This window comes from Channa argus, chromosome 1, assembly GCF_033026475.1.
Source record: "Channa argus isolate prfri chromosome 1, Channa argus male v1.0, whole genome shotgun sequence".
NCBI lineage: Eukaryota > Metazoa > Chordata > Actinopteri > Anabantiformes > Channidae > Channa > Channa argus.
The window spans coordinates 25,907,926-25,928,290 of record NC_090197.1 but is presented as its reverse complement, the minus strand read 5'-3'; the positions used below and the strand labels follow the sequence as shown (position 1 = coordinate 25,928,290).

At 37.7% G+C, this 20,365-nt stretch overlaps 1 protein-coding gene across 2 annotated transcripts; it reads left to right on the top strand.

Annotated features, from left to right (window-relative positions):
- The first annotated feature begins 291 nt into the window (after positions 1-291).
- On the top strand, positions 292-17,343 carry abcf1 (ATP-binding cassette, sub-family F (GCN20), member 1). Of its 2 annotated transcripts, none has more exons than XM_067509668.1 (26): positions 292-495; positions 1,687-1,733; positions 1,824-1,919; positions 2,277-2,403; positions 2,492-2,526; positions 2,611-2,703; positions 4,621-4,698; positions 5,087-5,143; positions 5,418-5,492; positions 5,606-5,701; positions 7,168-7,290; positions 7,415-7,515; positions 8,399-8,484; positions 8,570-8,709; positions 9,128-9,276; positions 9,358-9,441; positions 11,138-11,262; positions 11,438-11,550; positions 11,748-11,922; positions 12,150-12,224; positions 13,498-13,568; positions 14,431-14,463; positions 15,038-15,206; positions 15,294-15,358; positions 15,437-15,509; positions 16,936-17,343. In XM_067509668.1, exons 1-26 carry the CDS (start codon positions 435-437, stop codon positions 17,100-17,102), a joined length of 2,514 nt encoding a protein of 837 aa, XP_067365769.1. In that variant the 5' UTR covers positions 292-434; the 3' UTR covers positions 17,103-17,343. The 2 variants fall into 2 exon arrangements, with proteins under 2 accessions (XP_067365769.1, XP_067365758.1); XM_067509657.1 differs by having other exon boundaries at positions 293-495; positions 1,684-1,733.
- Positions 17,344-20,365: the final 3,022 nt, after the last annotated feature.

Genomic DNA, 20,365 nt, shown 5'->3' with positions numbered 1-20,365 from the left:
AAACGTTATGAAAAGGTACGTTATAACTTTGTAGTATTTGTAAAGCAATTTAAAAGAGAATTTTCGTATTTTATTAGTTAAAATATATTTAGAAGTTAGAGTCCAAAATTTGTCCTAAGCAAGTTATGGATGATACCATCACAGTAAAATTGTACATGAGGAAGATATAAGACCTTTGATGGGAATAATACAGGAAAACCTAGTTGGCCAGGGAAAAAAAAACACAAAAACCTTCTGTGTACATCCGGTCACCTGACCCAATTGCGTGTTTGTCGTAGCGGTCCTTCGAGAATCTCACCCCGGTATCTGCATTGTCACATAGTTTGGGGCCGCATGACATGTGTTTGGCTGATAAACGTTAGCGTTACTGTGTAAACTAAAAGGACATATTTTTGCCTATGCTGTTTTCATAAAGCTACACCTAAAGTAACACAATGCCCAAAAAAGTGAAAGAGGAAGCAGAGTGGGTGGATGATGAAGTCGCCCCAGCAGCTGGTAAGATAAAACTACTACTGTTCATAGAGGTGTTAGCTAACGGGCTAATGGTAGCATCACAGCTTAGCTAACCTTAATGTAGTTTGGCAGGCTACATATGTTGTCAGCTATGCCACAATTCGATATTCACAATTTACTTTAAACTGTTAACTGCTAATGATTTATATCTAGACATAAATTAACGTTAGCATTACTATAGTTCTATCAGGAATATAATACATTCCGCTTTTGCTTAAATAATTTTAACTGATGGAATTAAGCACAATAAAAGTCTAAGTTTTAACGTTAGAACAGAAGGACATTGCTCATAACGTTAACACTACTGAATAATAGGTAGGGCTAACTGTCTTTATGTAATGTCGTTGTAATGCACACGTTTTCTGCTAGCGTTAAGTGTCACTAAGAAGCGATTTATGTGTAAAGATGTTGTTTGTTTAAACGGTCCACATATGTTAGACGCTGAAGAGGTTTGGCCAGAAATTCGAACTATATCCGCATAACCAGTGACGTTGGAATACAAAAACATATTTAAGTGGTAAACAAACCTTATCACATTTCAGCTAGCACCTTAGCCACAACGCATGTGTTCATGTAAGTGACGTGATTTATTTAATGTCATTTAATGTTTTAGAACCTGACGTGTGGAAATTTAAAATCTCAGTAAGGCCACCAGATACTAGTTGGACTCCAGTTGGTATAATATAAGTCAGATTTACTTTAATTTTATTAAATGAAGCAGTGACTATAAGGGAGAAAAGTGCTGACTCCGGGTGGGGGTGCAGAAGCCTACAAAAAAGCTTCAGTGCTGCTTGTCATAGCACTGCTGGAGTTATGAACAGCATTCCCCCAGAAGACCTTTCTACATGTGGCGTTTTTAATGAAGGAGGTGGAGAGTGCAGGCAGTGTTAAGACTTAACCAACTTCACTCCCCCTTTTGAAAGCAATGGACATGTTGGCCTCCATAGTGAAACTATGTTCAACAAATACTACAATTCCTATGTTGTTTATCTATAGTTGACTGTGCCTTAAAATAAAGCCAGCAATTAGCTTGTAGTACATAATACTGGTGTACAAACTCAATATGAGAGATATTCATAGACTCCTAATTTTGTCAGGAACCAATAGGCTTGCCAGTTGCCTAGATTACGGATACCCTCATATATATTTGTGAAATTTGTTGTGTTCCAGCAGAAAAAACGGTGAAAAAGGGGAAGAAAGATAAAAAGGCCAAAAAGAGTGTGAGTACTTAAAATGGCAATTTTTTTATGTGTTAAAATGCTTCATAGCTGATGTTTTATCTCTGTGCCACAATTTGTCATATTCACCAGTTTTTTGAAGAACTCGCAACAGAAAAAAACCCTGAAAAGGCAGAGGACATGGCTGTGAAAGAGACTCATGGAAAACCAGTAATGGTGACTCAAAAGGTACTGAATAAGTCTGAATAGCTTTCTAGACTTGAACCAAGTGAAAGGGCCAGTTCTGTGCTATCTGTGGAAAGGCTGTAGCATAATTTTAACAACGCATTGAGACTGCCATTTAGCCTCTTTGGCTATGTACTGTATATACACAGGTAGCAGTCTCCAAACCACTTCTCATGAAGGCAAACAAGGTCAAATGGTTAGGGTGGGCTTTCAGAGACTTTCTTTTTTATCACTTAATGTCAGGTGTTCCATTGGTATATTTAAAAAAACTGGTGTCAGTATTAACTAGTCAAATGTTTTAGAATCAAATCTGAAATGTTTGCTTACTTGTGAGTTTTCATTTGAGCTCGTTTTTTTCAGCCTCAGAAAAAGAAGAAAGACCGTCGAAAAGATAAAGGTGGAGATGCAGATAGAGACATGGATGAGGATGTGATGCTGAAACTGAAAAAGCTCTCAGTGCAAGCAAGCGATGAGGAAGAAGAATTGGGTAAAATATTTCATGAATGATCTTCAGTGAAATCATTCTTATTCTCACATTTGTACACTGATAATAAGCTTACCTTTTCTTTTCACAGTCACTGCTCCCAGTAAAAGAAATAAGACTATTAAGGTTTGTCATCAATCCACAACATGCTTCACCTCTACCCTTCTAAACTTTATTGGCAGTGTTAAACATCTCTTTTGTCACTTTCAGGGTAGAAACATCTTTGCTGCTCTCAGCCAGGCCCAGAGTGATGAGGATGAGGAATCTGATGTGGACGAAGATGAAGATAAACCAGTGAAAAAGGTACAGTGGTGTAGTTTACATGGCTTACAAATGGCCACACAACAACTCAATGTGTAGTGTCATAGACCTCAGAGCAGAAACAAACCTTTTGGAGTGGCTTACATTAAAAAAAAATAGTTGGCATTAAAACTTTGATTTTCCTTTTGAAGGAAACAACAACAAAATGTTTTTTTGTTTTTGTTTTTGACTAACTCCTGCCACCATATTTGGAAAACAAAACAATGCCACAAATGTCCAAAACTATGAAAATTTTAAAATGCCCAAGTAAAAATAAATCAAAGAGAGGGAAATACATCTTTATTGCAATGTATGCATTTATTCCATAATGGTAAATTTTAAATGACAAAATTATTTTGTTATACCTGAATTATTTCTAATTTTATAAATCTAATTTATAGCAGATTGGGATAAACTGTTAAAACACAAACCTTTTCAATTAATTAATTAATTGATTAAGCAGCAAAGAATAAGCACTATATTACATAGTGTGCATTCTTGAAGTTCAATTAACATATTGAACATGTTTCCTTCCTTTGTCAGTGTATTAAATATACAGGCCTATGATAAAACAGACCTTTCTTACCTTTTTGTAGGTATCTCATAGTAAACTAGTTTAGATCCTCTAATGCACAAAAAAATGCAAGTTTTCAATGTTAACTGTAGCAAAAACACAATGTAATACTAACTAGGACTCTGGGGGAAAAAATATTCACCCACTTAGTTTGACAGGTTTTGGGATGTAGTAGGTAACGTCCATCAGCCTGGGAAGTGTTACAAAGGTGATCCTCATGCCCTGGGACTTGACAGATCTGCAGTAAGAGACACTACTGATGGAGAAGACTTAGACCAATAGTGAACTCCTCCAGATATAGCCCACCTTCCAAAAGTAGTCCAAAAGCACAATGACCATTTATTCAAGAAGTCACAAAAGATTCAGGGGCAACATCCAAGCAACGGCAGCCTCTTTCACTTAAAACAAAGTGGTAGAAATGGCCTCATTACTGAGTTGTTCAATGAAACATGAATTTTGCTCTGAATCCTGAAAAAGAATATCAGCATTGAGAGGATGTTGGACCTGAACTAGCTATTACATTCAAGGGGCGATTACTTATTTTTGATTACTTACCTTTTTGCTTCCATAAATACAATTATCATTTCAAACTTATGTTTTGTGTTTGCTCAGGTTAGCTTTGTTTTTGTTAGATTTTATCAGAAACAGATCAAGTCCAATACACAAAGAGAGAGGAGGAATGCAGCAGTTTCCCACCCCAGGCTTGCAGAAGATTTCCCTCTTCATATGCTGCATTCATGCACACATTGCACATGCACACAATTTCCTCACTGTTGTTAACACAAATGGCAAAAAATTGCACATGTTTATAGGGCCTTAGCAGTGATTAAACTGGTCAGTAAGGTTTGACATGAACATTTCTCCATTTCCTCCAATATGAGTCATTGTAACTATTTGAAATATGTGTAACTTCGGATACCAGTAACCTGAAATGTGTTCCTTTGGAATTGGACCCTGCAGCTGCAGCTTCTTTTAATGAAGGTGTGTGAATTCATCTTTTCCCAAAGTTTTAGTTCCATTTGTGCACGTCTATGATGCATAGATACAGGAGGTTGAGAAAGGCAAGAAAACAGAAATATCTTATTCCACAAAGGTGAAGGTGGTGCTCCTTCTCCTTTTTTCCCTTTAAACTTTTCATCCACTCACGATCTCAATTACAAAATATGACTCTCAAGCTCATATTCTTTTTACAATATATTGATTTGTTTTTACTATACATCTTCTCGTGTCCCCCATGCTAATGCACAGGTCTCATCCATACCGGGATCAGTCTCTAGACATTTATAAGCTGAACCAAACTTTGCTTTCAATAATGTGTGTATGTGTGTGTGCTTTTGAAATATCAGGCTGCATCTGATGAGGAGGAGGCAGAGAAAGATGATGCTGCAGAGAAAACTACAAAGAAGACAGAAAACAAGTCTAAGGTAAGTGCTGCTGATTTTAGCACTGAATTGTCAGTTAAGTTAACTGTCCTCAAACACCAACTGTCTAGTTGTAGATAAGCAACTGTGACAGAGCTCTGCCTAGCTTTGGGTTTGTGATGTGTGCATGGGGCCTAATATGATTGATACTCTGTATTTACACAATTTGGACAAAATATTTTGTGTGTTTTTCTTTTTTTGGGTGAGGGGGGGTTAAAGAAATGCTTAAACAGAAGTTTATCAAAAATATGAAAATCTATGATCCTCAGCCGATCCTAAATATATCTAAAATCAGCTCAGGTTTTGGCACATTCATGCATCTAAATGCAAACCTGCACTTAATAATACATCACAATTGTGTATGTTGAACTAATAATATTTAATCCTTCAGTCACAGGAACATCATGATGAAGAGAAGCCAAAGAAGGGAAAGAAAGAGCAGCATAAGGTAAGTAATACGGATTGATGTTGAGGAGTCATTTTCATTTTTAGGGGCAGTCCTATTAAATTAAGTTTTTAATTTTTTCATCCTGAGTTCTGTTCTAAAATTTGTATAAAACAGTATAGCCATTTTTAATGGAAGACGAAAACAAGCTTTCCCAGGTTGTGTGACATTTGTGCTGCCCCCCAAAGAAACCCCTGTGGAAAAGTCTAGAGCCTGCCATTGGTCATTTTTAGCACCTTCCAGGTAACCATGGTGGGATTTAACTGTTTTCATCTAGAAACAAAAGCCTGCAGAGCGATCACGCAGTGAAGATGAAGAGGAGGAGGACAGTGATGGAGGTGACATGATGATGGTATGTTTGCTCTCCTTAAAGCTACCATATCTCCTCGCATTGTCTAATTTGGATCAATGTGTTTAGTCCCCTTTCTCTTTTTTTTTTCTTTTTTTTTGGGCTGTAATTATCAGAGCGCTGAGGACACCATTGCACAACAAGCCAAGGAGCAGGAAGATGACCCATATGCTAATCTTACCAAAAAGGAGAAGAAGAAGAAAAAGAAACAGGTTAGCTAAATGATGTTATAGTGCAGTAATTGTAGATGCCGCCTCTATCTGTTTTAAATGTCAAAGCCATTAGCGGGTAGTGCTGCGGTTCTTGAGCTCCTTAAACAATGGCACTCAGGGTGACTGGAAGGTAGAGCAGGAAGGTAGGATGCAGGAAGGTAGAGTGGTTGTCCACCAATCTCACAGTTGTTGGTACAATTCCAACCACCTCCAGTCATATTTCGAAGTGTCCTTGAGAAAGACAACGAACCCTAACTTAGTTGCTGCCAGTGAGTGTTGGCCAGCTGCATAGCAGCTCCCCCTTCGGTGTATGACTGTGTGTGTGATTGTGAGTGTGAATGGGTGAACAAGAAGCAGTGTAAAGCGCTTTGAGAGTGCAGACCATTTAAGTGCAGACTATTCACTCTATCCTAAGGGGTGTGCTATCCAAATATAGTTAAATTATATCCTGATAATGATATATATCGAGACCTTTTTTTTTTTTTGTAAATTTAATGACAATATCATATGGGAAGGAGTTTTTCAGCACTCCTACTGTTGCCATCTCCTTCAGTTCTGAATTTAAAAATTAATTTATTTTGGAGGAAAGAAAAAGTATACTTCTTGAATGTGGTTTAAATACTATGTTAATATAATTCTTAAATTAACACCCTAAATAAGGTATTGGGACCCACTTCAATTATAATGGTGCATACAGGAAAGTAAATGTATAGAATTTTCAGGATGGAGGCCCTGTGGTTCCAAAATAACTAGAAAGAAAATAACACAACTGAAGAGATGCATCAAGCCTGACCCACTGTAATCAACCTTTGAATTTCTGGCTTGTTTTTATATTTAATCTATTCTTCTTTTAAATTAAATTATTGTTGATACAGTTTTAGGTTAAAAGTTCTGATGAAAATTAAAGTCTTTGTTTTCTTTAAATAAGACAAAACTGAAATGTTTTAGTCGACTAAGAACTGACTAAAAATAGAAAGTATAAGGTTGAGTAAACATGACTAATTGCAAACTGAATATTTTCTTTTGGTTGGAAATTTTAATATGTTAGATGTTAAATTGGGCATAAGTAAATTGTGATTAAAATTTTTTACTGTGTTCTAGCAAACTAATATTTGATTTATTAAAACAATCAGGAGATTATTGATTATTAAAAATAGTTGTTGGTTTTCAAATCCTATATATCCTATATATAGGTCATCTAAATGTCACCTAGTTTCCAATGTCGTGGAAAATCATTAAAATGTACAGTACAAGATGAAAATAATTTACATCATAGCTGTTAAAGGTTATCTTCAAGGCAATGTAGTGTGCTACAGGATTGTTTGGGATCTATTGGTTGATATCATAGTTATCCTGTGGATCAGGGGTGGCTTAGTTAAATCTCAATATAACCTTAGTGATGTCAATGGGGTTTTCTTTTGCATTCTTGGCTTCTTACTTCTCTGTGTTGCTGTGTATTGTTAAAGATGGAGTATGAGCGTCAGGTGGCCAGTGTTCGTGCTCAGAATGCCTTGGAGGGAGATTTCTCTATTTCCCAGGCTGAGATGTCCTCCAGGCAGGCAATGTTGGAGAATGCCTCTGACATCAAGGTTAGATATTCATCACACTGTTCTCAATAAATGGCTTAATTTGTCCAAATTATGTTTTGTTTGTGAAATTATTATTTCACGTAGTGTAGGAAAAGTCTCCTAAGATCTGTTTTGTGAACTTTAGCTGGAGAGATTCAGCATATCTGCTCATGGCAAGGAGTTGTTTGTCAACGCCGACCTCCTGATTGTAGCAGGAAGAAGATATGGTTTGGTTGGACCAAATGGGTAAATATTGTTTTATTACTGGGTCTTAATACAGACACAAAGACTTTTACTTCTTATTTGATAACATTAATAAAAGGGTCTTGATTTGAACATACAGTATAATATACTTGGAATAGACAGCATGATATATACAGTATTATACCAAAAACATTTTATAATGTGCAGTTAGTCCTTTGCACTAATACAGATGTAGTCTAGTTTGTAAATGTTGGTATGTTTTCACCTTTGCCAATGTGATAAGTGTATTCATATATTTAACTAATATACTTTGAGATTAACAGATATGTAGTGGACACATGACACATATCAGCATTTAATTGATTCATTGTTTAAAATGTTTACATTCAACTGTCAACAAAGAAGGGGTACAACACATAACTATAATTTGTGCTTTCTGGTTCTGAGGCTCTGGGTGTTGTAAAACTTTGGCATCACACCCATCCATAGGGCAAGAGGTGGGGTACACCCTAGACAGGTCACTAGTCTGTCTCAGGACTAACAAAGAGACCTACACAGACAGACAGCCATTCAGACTCACATCCACACCATCGCCAATTAACCTAAAATGAGTTTTTGTACTGTGGGAGACAATGCACGGGAGCATGAGAACATGCAAACTACACAGAAAAGCCAGTCGGCTGGGAACGCGAACTTACAACTTACAACTTTGTATATGTGTGCTGCTGGCTATCACAACCATTGCTTTCATAAATAACTCATGCTGGAATATTTTTTGTCCTGGGATAACTCTTCTTGCAGAGATTATTATAGTGACTAATATGGGTCCTGAAACATATTCTTACCTAAAAGGGGATTTAACCTGTAATCTGTAATGTTTGTCATTTTATTTAGCAAATATAATAAGTCTGCACCTCTTTCTCAGCAAAGGAAAAACCACATTACTGAAGCACATAGCCAACAGAGCTCTCAGTATTCCCCCCAACATTGATGTACTACTGTGTGAGCAGGGTAAGTGACCTGTGTCTCTAAATCATCTGTCATCCATTCTGATATCGTCCACTGATTGTGTCAAACTTGTGTGTTTGTGCATTAGAGGTGGTAGCTGATGACACGCCGGCGGTGCAGGCAGTGCTGAAGGCAGATACCCGCCGACTGAAACTTTTGGAGGAGGAGAAACGACTTCAGGCTCGCTTGGAGAAAGGAGAGGACAGTGTGGCTGAGAGGCTGGACAAGGTTAGTGAGAGTTTGTATATGTGTACCACCATTCTGTGGTCTTTGAAATCCAGAAATTGTCTGTAAACTGGCAGTTTCTAATAATGGTATAGCCTTTATTTATTTTTATCTATTGTGTAATCTGAATAAATTTTATATTGTACACCTTAGTGTTCATGTAGCCCATTTGGTTTTTGCGGAAATTTTACTTGGTTTTGTTATATTGCCAAATGTACATGCCGAATGAATGGCTGAGATCTGGGAATACAGTGACGTATGACAAGCCTCACAGATCAAGACATTTCAGTGGCCAAATAAGTAGGAGACAAAGCCCAGGTTTAAAAAAAAAACTTATTTGAAAGATTAAAAAAAAAAAACTGTAAAATTATTGTCCAAACTTGAGTTTATGTTTTTGTGTTTTGTTTCTCCTCTTTGATAGGTCTATGAAGAACTGAGAGCAATAGGAGCTGCAGCAGCTGAAGCCAAAGCCAGGAGGATCCTTGCTGGTCTCTCATTTACCCCTGAAATGCAAAACCGACCCACTAAGAGGTTCTCTGGAGGGTGGAGAATGAGAGTCTCCCTCGCCAGGTACACCACATGGATGAAGCATGTCCAGCCTTGACCTCAGTTAAGTCGTCTTTCATTAACTTTGACCTTGTGTACCCACAGAGCTCTATTTATGGAACCCACCCTGCTAATGCTGGATGAACCCACCAACCACCTGGACTTGAATGCTGTCATCTGGCTCAACAAGTATGAAGTAGCGTCTAATCTCATAGGTTTCCTTGAATCATTGTGTTCCCAAATCTAATGTCTGATAGTGCTAGGTTTTATTTAGAATTAAGAATGAAAAGGAACAATTACTGTTGATTTATGTATCATGGCCACTACCAAATGAGCGAGTCAAAAGATCAACAGTCTGGACATTGAACCTCAAGATATTAAAGTTCACAGTTCAGTCATATAAGTTAAAAACAGTGTGTCAATTTGCAACCGGAAACAAATCTGAATCGGCCCTTGTAGAAGCGATCTTACTCGTATTTGGTGGTCCAACAATTATCCATTTCAGAGATCGTTGTATGACGAACGCTGAACATTTATTGAATTCCACATTTCTCAACTGAGATGATAATGGAGTAACTCCACAATGCACATTTACGAATAGTAATTTTTGAACACGTTCACAAATCAATTCCACTGAACAAGGTTAGAAACTGTGTGCCTCCACAGCTACAAACTGAACCTCTCTCTTCTGCCTTTTTGGGCTCCCCACTACCTTGTAGTCCATTCTTTCTGTCTAATAGCTGAACTTAAATCTCTAGTAGCTGTACTTTGTAGCTCCTATAGCTCTGTCTGTTCTTTCCCAAAGCTGAGATGACCTACTTCTCTTGTTGTTCTCACGTTGTTTCTATGACAACTGGTTAAACAAACTTAATAAGTGAACTTCAAAGGCAGCCATGTGATGTCATTGATGACATCATCAGTAGATTTATACATGCTTATACATGCACATCTTAATCTGACTATCTTTACAATACACAACTTGGACAAAAACAGAAGAAACCCTAGTTGGCTCATACAAACGGCTGTACGTTGACGGAACGTAAATTTAAATCTGGTGTGACTGTATAATTATACAGTATCCTAGCAGTGACTGCTTTATATTTAGTCATGAAGATCTCTAGGTAAACAGTAGAAATATGGGACTCAGTAACATACACTTTTGAGTACAATGGAACATATTCACACAGCAGCCATTTTCTATGCTCAGGGTAGGACGTTTTTCTTTTAATTATGTTAATTCGGGAAAAAAAATAAAAATAATCTGATGATAGGAGATCTTAGAATTATTAGTAATACAACCTCGGACGTGGAACAAGATATAACATTTTTTACTGTCAAGCCAAAGGAAAATAACAGGTGGGCAATACTAAGTACCCCCTTACTGTTTCCAAAGGATTTAAGAGGGAAAGTTGCAGCCAGGTGCTGCTAATTATTATTATTATTATTATTATTATTATTATTATTGTTATTATGAAGTTCAATTATGAAGTCTGCAGACATCTATAAAAGCAGAGGTTTAGGCAATTTGCTCGTCTTAAGCATCAAGTGTGTGTTAACACAATGTCAAGAGGGAAAGACATAAACCACCTAAAGTTTACACATCATATTTCATTGACTTATTGGTACATGAATCACCCCACCACAAACTGCAGACTCTTGTGTTGTTTTAATATAGGGCTACACAAAATAAGCCCTGTGTATTTTGGGAACCTGTAGCACAAAATCAAGGAATGGCTTTTTTAGCCTTATTTTAATGGTGCGCTACAGAAATCAGTCATGCAGCTGTGACATTAATAAAGCGAGTGATTGATGAAGGTATAATGTTTACAGGACATGCCTATACTGGTCCTGGAGAAAGATTTGTGTACTCTCTTCCCACTTATAGCTATCTTCAAGGCTGGAAGAAGACTCTCCTCATAGTTTCCCATGACCAGAGCTTCCTTGATGATGTATGTACAGACATCATCCACTTGGACTACCAAAAACTTTATTACTACAGAGGAAACTACTGTAAGTATTCATTTAGATAAGCCTCTTACAGATCATGAATATTTAGAGCAGCACTGCTGTGATATTTGAAATATGGCAGTGCCTAGCAGGTGTTGGGTGGTTTTATTAGAGTAAAACATGCAGCTAAAAAGTACTAAGGACAGTACTTCACATTACATTACTCTTGTACTTTAAGTGACCTTCAAGAAGATGTATGTGCAGAAGCAGAAAGAGCTGCAGAAGCAGTATGACAAGCAGGAGAAGAAACTTAAAGATCTAAAGGCTGGTGGCAAGTCCACCAAACAGGCTGTGAGTATTTCATAAATCTGAATGGTAATCCTACACATCCTACATCTGTTTTGAAGCATGTCTATAAAGTCTGTATATCTTTATTACAGACTAATATACTACTTAAACTCTGTACTCAAGCTAAGCTATTATGTTCTTTATACTTCTTCCGGTATTCCCCGTTAACTCCTCCTATTGTGTCTCATGTTTCCTCACAGGAGAAGCAGACTAAAGAGGCTCTGACAAGAAAGCAGCAGAAAGGCAAAAAGAAGGGAGGTCAGGAGGAGGAAAGCCAAGAGGCCACAGAGCTCCTGAAGAGGCCTAAAGAATACACTGTCAAGTTTACCTTCCCCAACCCACCACCACTCTCACCCCCTATACTGGGACTACACAGTAAGAATATCTGCAGACTGCTTCTGCAGATCAAGGTCTTGAATGTTACTTCCACAACTCTGCAGTGCAGTTCCATATTTGTGTGTGTATGGAATAAACAGATTTTTTCAATACCCTTATCTGAGAAATAAAAAAAGCCATAAGATACCAGACTTATTCCTGTTTCACATTATCTTGGGTTTATTTGAAAAGAGTATATGATAATTAATGGTCACCCTCCTTTGCAGGTGTTGACTTTGGCTATGACAGTCAGAAGATTCTGTTTAAAAATGTCGACTTTGGAATTGACATGGACTCCAGGAGTAAGTATTGGCTCAGACTTTTTTTTTTTTTTTTTACATAGCCCAAAATGACAAATTACAAATTTGTCTTATGTGGCTTTACAGGCTGAACATCATGCATTCTCTGTCCTCAGATTATGGATTCAGAGAATGAATAACTCCTAAAACAAAATCTTGTATCTTTTGTGTAAAGCAGTAAAGTGTGTGTTTTTGCACCACAGGAAATTAACCGAAGCTAAATTTGAACAATCAAAAATCAAATATAAAAAATAAACATTTACATTGTTTATTAACAACATTTACAAACTATACATTTTCATTTTTAAAAAACTTTTATATGTTTCAAAACTGTAGAAACTGTTAGTAGTATTAACTGCTCTGAAACACTTAATGCATGTATAGTACAGGTGCTAAACCGATACCTGCCTTACTTCCTGACCATCCCCAATTCCATTGGCATTAGCAACTCAGTGGAGTTTTACTTTAATGTAGGAAATATCCTAAGTATGACTCAAGTGCATCATTGAGCCTTTCTGTTGTGCCAAAAAATTGTCAATGTCCATAGTGTAATAATACATTGTTCATTTGATAATGTATTTTACTGTTTTTTTTAAGGCGACCCTGAACTCATGGGATAAGCAGAAAGGACAAAAAAAAATATATATATTTTTTATTTTTCAACGTCATGTTTGGATAAAATCACGATTGTCCTTTACCTGGATTTTTACTGAAAAACAAAATAGCAGAAACAGAAAGTTGCAATGGTTTTCAGAATGTGTCCACTCATCTCATTGTCGGGACAATATGGATTGTGTTTTACGTGTAATAGAGTTGGTTAGACTCAGACCAAACCACCAGTGAAAGAAAGCTAACCAGTAAAAGGACTGAAGGAAGAGTAAAACTTAAACTGATGTTCAGGGTGTAAAGAAGAGTCTTTAGTTTAAATTTTAAAGCATCTTCATAGTCAAACTGTGAAATCTTATCATGGAGGTTATAACACATGAAAGAGGCACTATAGGAAGAGGCCCTGCAGTCAACTGACTTCTCTACATGAACAGGGAGCCGATAGTAGGAAGCTAAAATTGCTATAAAAATGGTCATAGTTAAAACTGTGCTACTTATAATATAACTGTAACTGGAAGATATTGATACGAATGGGAAGCAAAGAATATACCCACTAGAGGACACATCAGGACCAAGTCACTGTTGTGAAACCATATCCTGCCCGTGAATCCTTTCCCAATGTACTGTTTCACTGTTTACTTCAATTCTGACTCCTCTGTCTTTCTTCTAGTTTGTATAGTTGGACCCAATGGTGTCGGGAAGAGTACTCTGCTACTGCTGCTAACTGGGAAATTACATCCTGTAAGTGCAAGAATAACATATTGAAAATATCTGCATCTGGTTGAAACTATTCTATACGAACAGATACGACCTATTTGGAATTACTAACTCTGAAATCGTTATCTTGTACTTCACATTAAATACATCATTCAGACATTCAGTGTAGGCTGGGAATAGAGTGGGTACTGTGTCCATTAGTGAGTTTCCAGCTGTCATGACTGCAAATACAAAACTCAGAATGATCAGTGAGGTAAAGGAGAAGCTCAGAGTAACGTGCATTGTCTTTCATGACAAGCATGGTGTAAATTCCAGGACACCACGGACAAAACAGCTGCTCTCTAGAAATAAAAAAAAGTCTGAAATTTGCCAAGAAGCAGCTAGACACTCTACAGCACTACCAGGAAAATATTTTGTTGACTGAAGAAACTAAGTTTAAATTCATCAAGACGAAGACAAAGCACTTTATGTTTATGTGATACACAGTGTTGTAAAGGAACCAGGAGTGTAAAGAATGGCTTTAAACAAAGAAAATCTGCCTTTTGGACCCAAATGAGCTCAGAGAGCCATTTACACCAGAAATCCTAAGAATAGGAAGAAGGATTTGAAATTCCTCCTGAACACTGTGTATTTCTAATCCATAGCTACTGCATAGCTTGTGTGAGGTTATTGCTACCAAAGGAGATTCAACTCATACCCCTTTTTCATCCAACAGTTCATGCCTCGTTGTTTAACGGATTTGTTCAAGGAATTTGTTTGTTTTAGCTTAAGCACACTGGTCACATTATATAACCCATAATTGCAGTAAATCAGATCATTCCAAAGGGATTGGATACTTTTTCTCAACAATGTGTACTGCTGAGTTACTGTTTTCTTTTCTGTTTAGACTAAAGGTGAGATGAGGAAGAATCATCGTCTGGTGAGTAACTTGCTGTTAGGCTTACAGTAGATACAGTACACTGTCAAAGAGTAATTGTGTTTCACTCTGAACTGATTTTCTCTGACATGGCCAGAGACCTTTGACTTTCTTCTGTAGTGAAAAAGTTATGATTTGACAAAATAAATATTTAATTTTCTAGCACTTGTTTTAGTGTTTTATCATATATGAATTTGCGTAACACAACTTATCAGTTGAGATCTAAAGGTGGAATTAGCTATTCTTGTTTTTCAGACAGACAGGCACCAGATGAAACTAGTATTCATGAAACCACATGCATTGTTAATAAGAGCTCTAACCTGTTTACCTGAGTGTTGATAAAAAACACTCAGCTGTTGATGACATGGGGAGTGCTGTGGGTAATGATGAAGTAAACTCAAATAAATAAGATATTTGCATTCATAGAACTGAACATTTTAAGTGAAATCTAGTAAAACTTGACTGACTCCACTACTATGACATTTTCTGTTCCAGCTGCTATCTACAAATTTAGCTTTAGATTATCATTCTGTTAAAATGAGGAAAAGTTGTAACTCTAGTTTTTGTCTGCATACAGAAAGTGGGCTTCTTCAACCAGCAGTATGCTGATCAGCTGAACATGGAGGAGACTGCCACAGAGTATCTGATGAGGAACTTTAACCTCCCCTACCAGGATGCCAGAAAGTGCCTGGGACGTTTTGGTCTGGAGAGTCACGCACACACCATTCAGATCTCTAAACTCTCTGGTGAGAACACAGACAGTGGGACAATGTCTTGTTGCTGAACTGACAGAAACTATTTCTAACAGTGTTTCTGCACTTTATGTTCTACAGGTGGTCAGAAGGCAAGAGTGGTGTTTGCTGAACTGTCCTGTCGTCAGCCCGATGTACTAATCTTGGTAAGGAGCACGAGTCTCTTATCCACACTGCTGATGATTAAATTCCACAACTAACTGACATTTTCCTTTTTCTCTCAGGATGAACCCACTAACAATCTGGACATTGAGTCAATCGATGCCTTGTCAGATGCCATCAATGAATACAAAGGCGGTAAGATTCTGTGGAAATCTTTATTTGCAAATGATGAACTGAAAACCAACTACAAAGATATTATAGGATATGCAGTACTGAGAGCCCAACACGTTCTCAAAAAGGTGTTGATCATCATTATGGATGTAATTTGTGCTGCTGAACAATGCAGGATTATACAGAAATGTTTATTTTATTTAGCCAAGCCTCAGTGATACACACCCTGTGTAAGATGAGTGGGCAAATATAATTTAAATATCCAGAAAATTTATACATCAACATGAATCACCACATCTATCAAAAATTCATGGATGTACCATATTTTTAAAATGTATTTTCTCTATCCTGGAAATTGTCACGGTTGGAAGGGTTTATCGAGCCATGAAAAACTGCTAACATTGTTCACAACATAATTAATTGCTAATGTTAGTTATAACTTAAACTAGACCTTCTCGCCTGGTATCCTTATGTTAGGGAAACCGTTACCTTAGTCAATTACAACTGATGCACTGACGAATCAACAGGAAACCTCTTCATGTAGCTAGCTAGAACTTCAATATTTGGCAGTTGTGGCTTTGACTCTGCATTGTTTTTTTTATGTTAACTTTTAAGATATCTTACCACCCACTACTTGGCATTTAAAGCTTTAAATGTAAAGGGAAACATCTCAATGGTGGAAAAGACAAACAGAACAGGCTGGACTTCTTAATTTGGATTTCAAAAGCAGACACTTATGTGGACAAGCTATAGTTTTCCTCTTGGCATTTTTACTGACATTGTGAAACGTAATCCAAAAGATTTACCAGATTTAAACTATCCGGATGTGTAACATCCGACTAAACCCATCTCAACACACAAGTTAAGAATCAATCAAGAGCGTTAATATCCAACTATTACAAAGCAAGGTGGGTGACCTATTATTGACTGTTGTGACAGCTACACAATAAATTCCCTGCTGGGTGTGCTGTCCCTCAATATACATCCAATATAAAGATTTCTTTATCTCAGTACATAAGCTCTGAAAAAGAGCACAAACGGCAGAATGTCTGGACCAAAACTATAGGGACAAATAAGAAATATTAGAGGGCAAAACTTGATGTCATGTGAAAAACCTCAATGCATTATTTTCATAAACAACTCAGACCATTTTGCACACTTTCCTTTTTAGATTTTATTTTAAATGGATCAAATTGTCATTTCTGCTGATCAGTGTACTTTTCCTAAGCCATTTATTTCTGCTGTGACAATGACCGTCCATATCTATATTTAGCTAAAATTGTGTGATCATATTGGTCTAGAATGTATTGATTATACTCCATGTACGTGATTGAAAGAAATCATCAATTGTCAACACTTGGAACAAGTGACATGATCAATTGACAGATACATATGTCCATGTACTGCACTGGTTGGCGTCATCACTAACAGACTGTTCCTTCTCGTCTAGCTGTCATTATTGTGAGTCATGATGCCAGGCTCATCACAGAAACGCAATGCCATTTGTGGGTAGTGGAGGACTATTCTATCAACCAGATTGATGGAGACTTTGACGATTATAAGCGGGAGGTGTTGGAGTCCCTGGGAGAGACCATGGTAAACAAAGTCAACCCATGATTACACAGATCTGCCATCAGGAACCAACGCTGTGCTCCACCATGTCCCTCCATCATGTGCTACCTATTTGTGGGGTATCTGTTCCCTCTTTTCTGGACTTTAACATCTTTAACCGGTTGGACAGATACTGGAACATAAATCTACCATTTATTTCTATGAATATTGATAACAAAAAACCCTCCTGAACACTTCCATGCAGGAGATCAACTACAGCTAAACAATAAAATTAATACATTTTTCATCATGTGGTTTGTGTAATGTGTTTATGTGTGGGGAATAATCCTGAAAGAGGACACAGGACGTTAAAAGTGATACCTGCATAGTTCTGTTACTAAAAACACCAATTACGTTCACCATCTGAGGAGCCGTTTGAAGTAAACCATGTGACTGAAGTCTGAAGTAACAAACATCACTAATATTACACAATTATGCACTTTACTAAGTTCTGCTGCTAAACCAGAGATTTGTCACCTGGTGATCAACTCAGAGACCCATAATACATTAGATCATGTGCTCACTTGGTGACTTAACAATTTGAGTGTGATTATACACCATTCCAGTTTGGGGGATAACTGCTGCAACAGTTTTACGTTCTACAAGAGAAAGCATTTATCATTGTCAATGAGTGGACCTGAGACTGGTTAATAACTTAAACTCTTAATGCCCTTACACATTTTTTTTACAATGAAAATCAGATACAGTGCATCCAGAAGGTATTCACAGCGCTTAACTTTTTCCACATTTTCTTATGTTACATCCTTATAACAAAATTGATCAAATTCATCATTTTACTCAAAATTCTAGAAACAATACCCCATAATGAAAACGTGAAAGATGTTAGTTTTAAATGACGGCTGGGATTCTTGTCCGTGTTGCCCCTGTGATCATCTCCCCGCTGTGTTGCCTAATTAGCGTCAACTTAGTTCACCTGTTGCCATCCACTTTTATGCTCCGCTTACCTGCTCCTCTCTGTCAGATCGCCGTCCTCCATTCTCTGATTCAAGTTACCGGGTTCTCCCGTGAGTTCCGAGTTTCTGCTCAGAGTTAGGTTTCATTTAGGGTTATTTGTTAGGGTTTTTGTCTGGCCTCTGGATCTGAGTTTCTCGCAGGATGACTTTTGTTCTGCCTACCTGCAAGCAATACTGAATACTATTGTTTCTCTTCGGACACTTGTTTCTGTTTCGCTGCTACTTTGAATTTGATCCCCTCACACTTTCTCAGTTATCAGCTGTGACATCCCTCAACTCACGGGATAAGCCGAAAGAACAAACAAAACAAAATCTTTCTCCCTCATTAGATTTCCCTCACTACACTTGTGTCGCTGCGTTTTGCCTGTTACTTGCCACTTGTCTTCCGTCGATCCCCAGGCCATTACCTGTCCCTCCGGCTACCGCTGCACCGCACTGCTCCCCGCCTATTACTCAACTACATTTATATTCAATTAACCATATACTGCCTTCAAACTCTTCTGCTTGTACTGCATTTTTCTGGCTCTGATAAAACGCTATATTAACCCAACAAATTTTATGGTCTAATGGAACAAAGATTGAGCTCTTTGGCCTGAATGTCAGGCATCACGTATGGAGGAAACCAGGCACCGCTCGCCACCTGGCCAATACCATCCCTACAATTAATTGGTGATGCCAGGATCATGTTGTGGGGATGTTTTTCAGTGGCAGGAACTGAGACTAGTCAGAATGGGGGCTAAGACGATGTACAGCAATGTAGAGAGACATCCGTGATGAAAACCTGTTTCAGGGCACTCTGGACCTCAGACTGGGGCGACAGTTCATCTTTCAACAGGACAAGGATTCTGAGCACTATGTAAAATGAAATGTGGAAGAAGTTAAGCACTGAATACCTACTGGATGGACTGTATGGTTCCAACAGTTCAAACACTACATTAAGAAAATAGGAGTGGTACATGAACACATCAAGCCACACAACATAATCCTGGTTAACAATCAGTTGCAGCGCTTCAAGGTAAAGCTGATCTATTGGTATCATTTAGCAGGCGCTTTGGGTCCCTGCAGTCGTCCTGGATCTTGAGTTAAACGAGGCTGTAAATACATGTTGTCTTTGCAGTGATATGAGCTTCATGACCTTGTTATAACCATTACAGAAATTGTAGAGAAGCAGGGTCAGCTTATGGTCACTTGCCAGGTTCTGGAATTTTTAACAAGCGCTATCAGACTCCCCTAGCTGTTTATGGAGGCTTAGTACACATGATAAATACATGATCACAACAGACATCTTCACCTCTCTCAAGTCTTTCCAAGAGGAGTATTCCCTCAAACTCAAGTTTCTTATAATATCCATAGAAGTTAGAACAGAGGTGGACAAGCCACTTTCAGCTCATGTTATTGAACAAAGACACACTCTACTTGATGCATATGACTGGCAGCACAACAGTGCAGCGGCCGGTCTTTTCATTACAGAGTAAGATGGTTCTGGTTTTGGACCTGCCTTTCTGTGTGGAGAAGTCTCCCCATATCTGCATCTGGGTGCTTCGGTTTTCTTCCACAGTCTTAAGACATGCATAAAATACTTAATTTAGTAAGAGTTATACATTTATATCTTATCAAGCTGACTAATATAGGGAGGTTTTAGCTTTGCTTCAGAAATGCAAAGATAGGGCAGCAAAAGGATGGAGTGGTTAGTATTGCTGCCTACAGCTAGACAGTCTCAGGTTCAAATCCACCTGCTGTCTGTGGCCTTTCTTTCTGGAGTTTGCATGTTCTCCCTTTACTTGCATAGACTACCATGCAAGAATTCCCATGAATATGTAAATCTGTAGCTGTGCAAATGGCAAAAGCACTAAAACAAACTGATATAGGTAGTTAGGTGAGCTGAACTATAATCAACTCAGTAAATATCAGAAATATACATTGTAATTTCAGACCATGTTAGGCGTTATGAGGTAAACAAAAGTTGACTATTTATAAAAAAAATAATTGATAAGAAAAGCATTTACCACAAAAACATGAAACTAAAATACAGAAGCAAACAAAACCCTCAAACATCAGTCTGCCTACTAATCCGTTCAGATTACTCAGGTGTAGCCAGCCTTTGAATACTGGACCACAGCAGTCCACAATACAGGTATACCCCAAATCTCCCATGTGATTCATATCTGATCACTGAGACTGATCAGATTACACAATGTCTAATTTCTCTGCATGTATTAGTCAGCTCTTTTACTCACATTACAGATAAATACATACTGCACATGTCAAAAGTTTTTATAATAGAGTTGGGTACAC

Excerpts from the sequence above, each read along its gene's own strand:
- abcf1 (XM_067509657.1), top strand. The coding sequence starts at position 435 with ATGCCCAAAAAAGTGAAAGAGGAAGCAGAGTGGGTGGATGATGAAGTC. Across the intron at positions 8,710-9,127 it reads TGGCTGAGAGGCTGGACAAG|GTCTATGAAGAACTGAGAGC; the intron begins GTTAGTGAGAGT and ends CCTCTTTGATAG. Across the intron at positions 11,923-12,149 it reads CCCTATACTGGGACTACACA|GTGTTGACTTTGGCTATGAC; the intron begins GTAAGAATATCT and ends CCTCCTTTGCAG.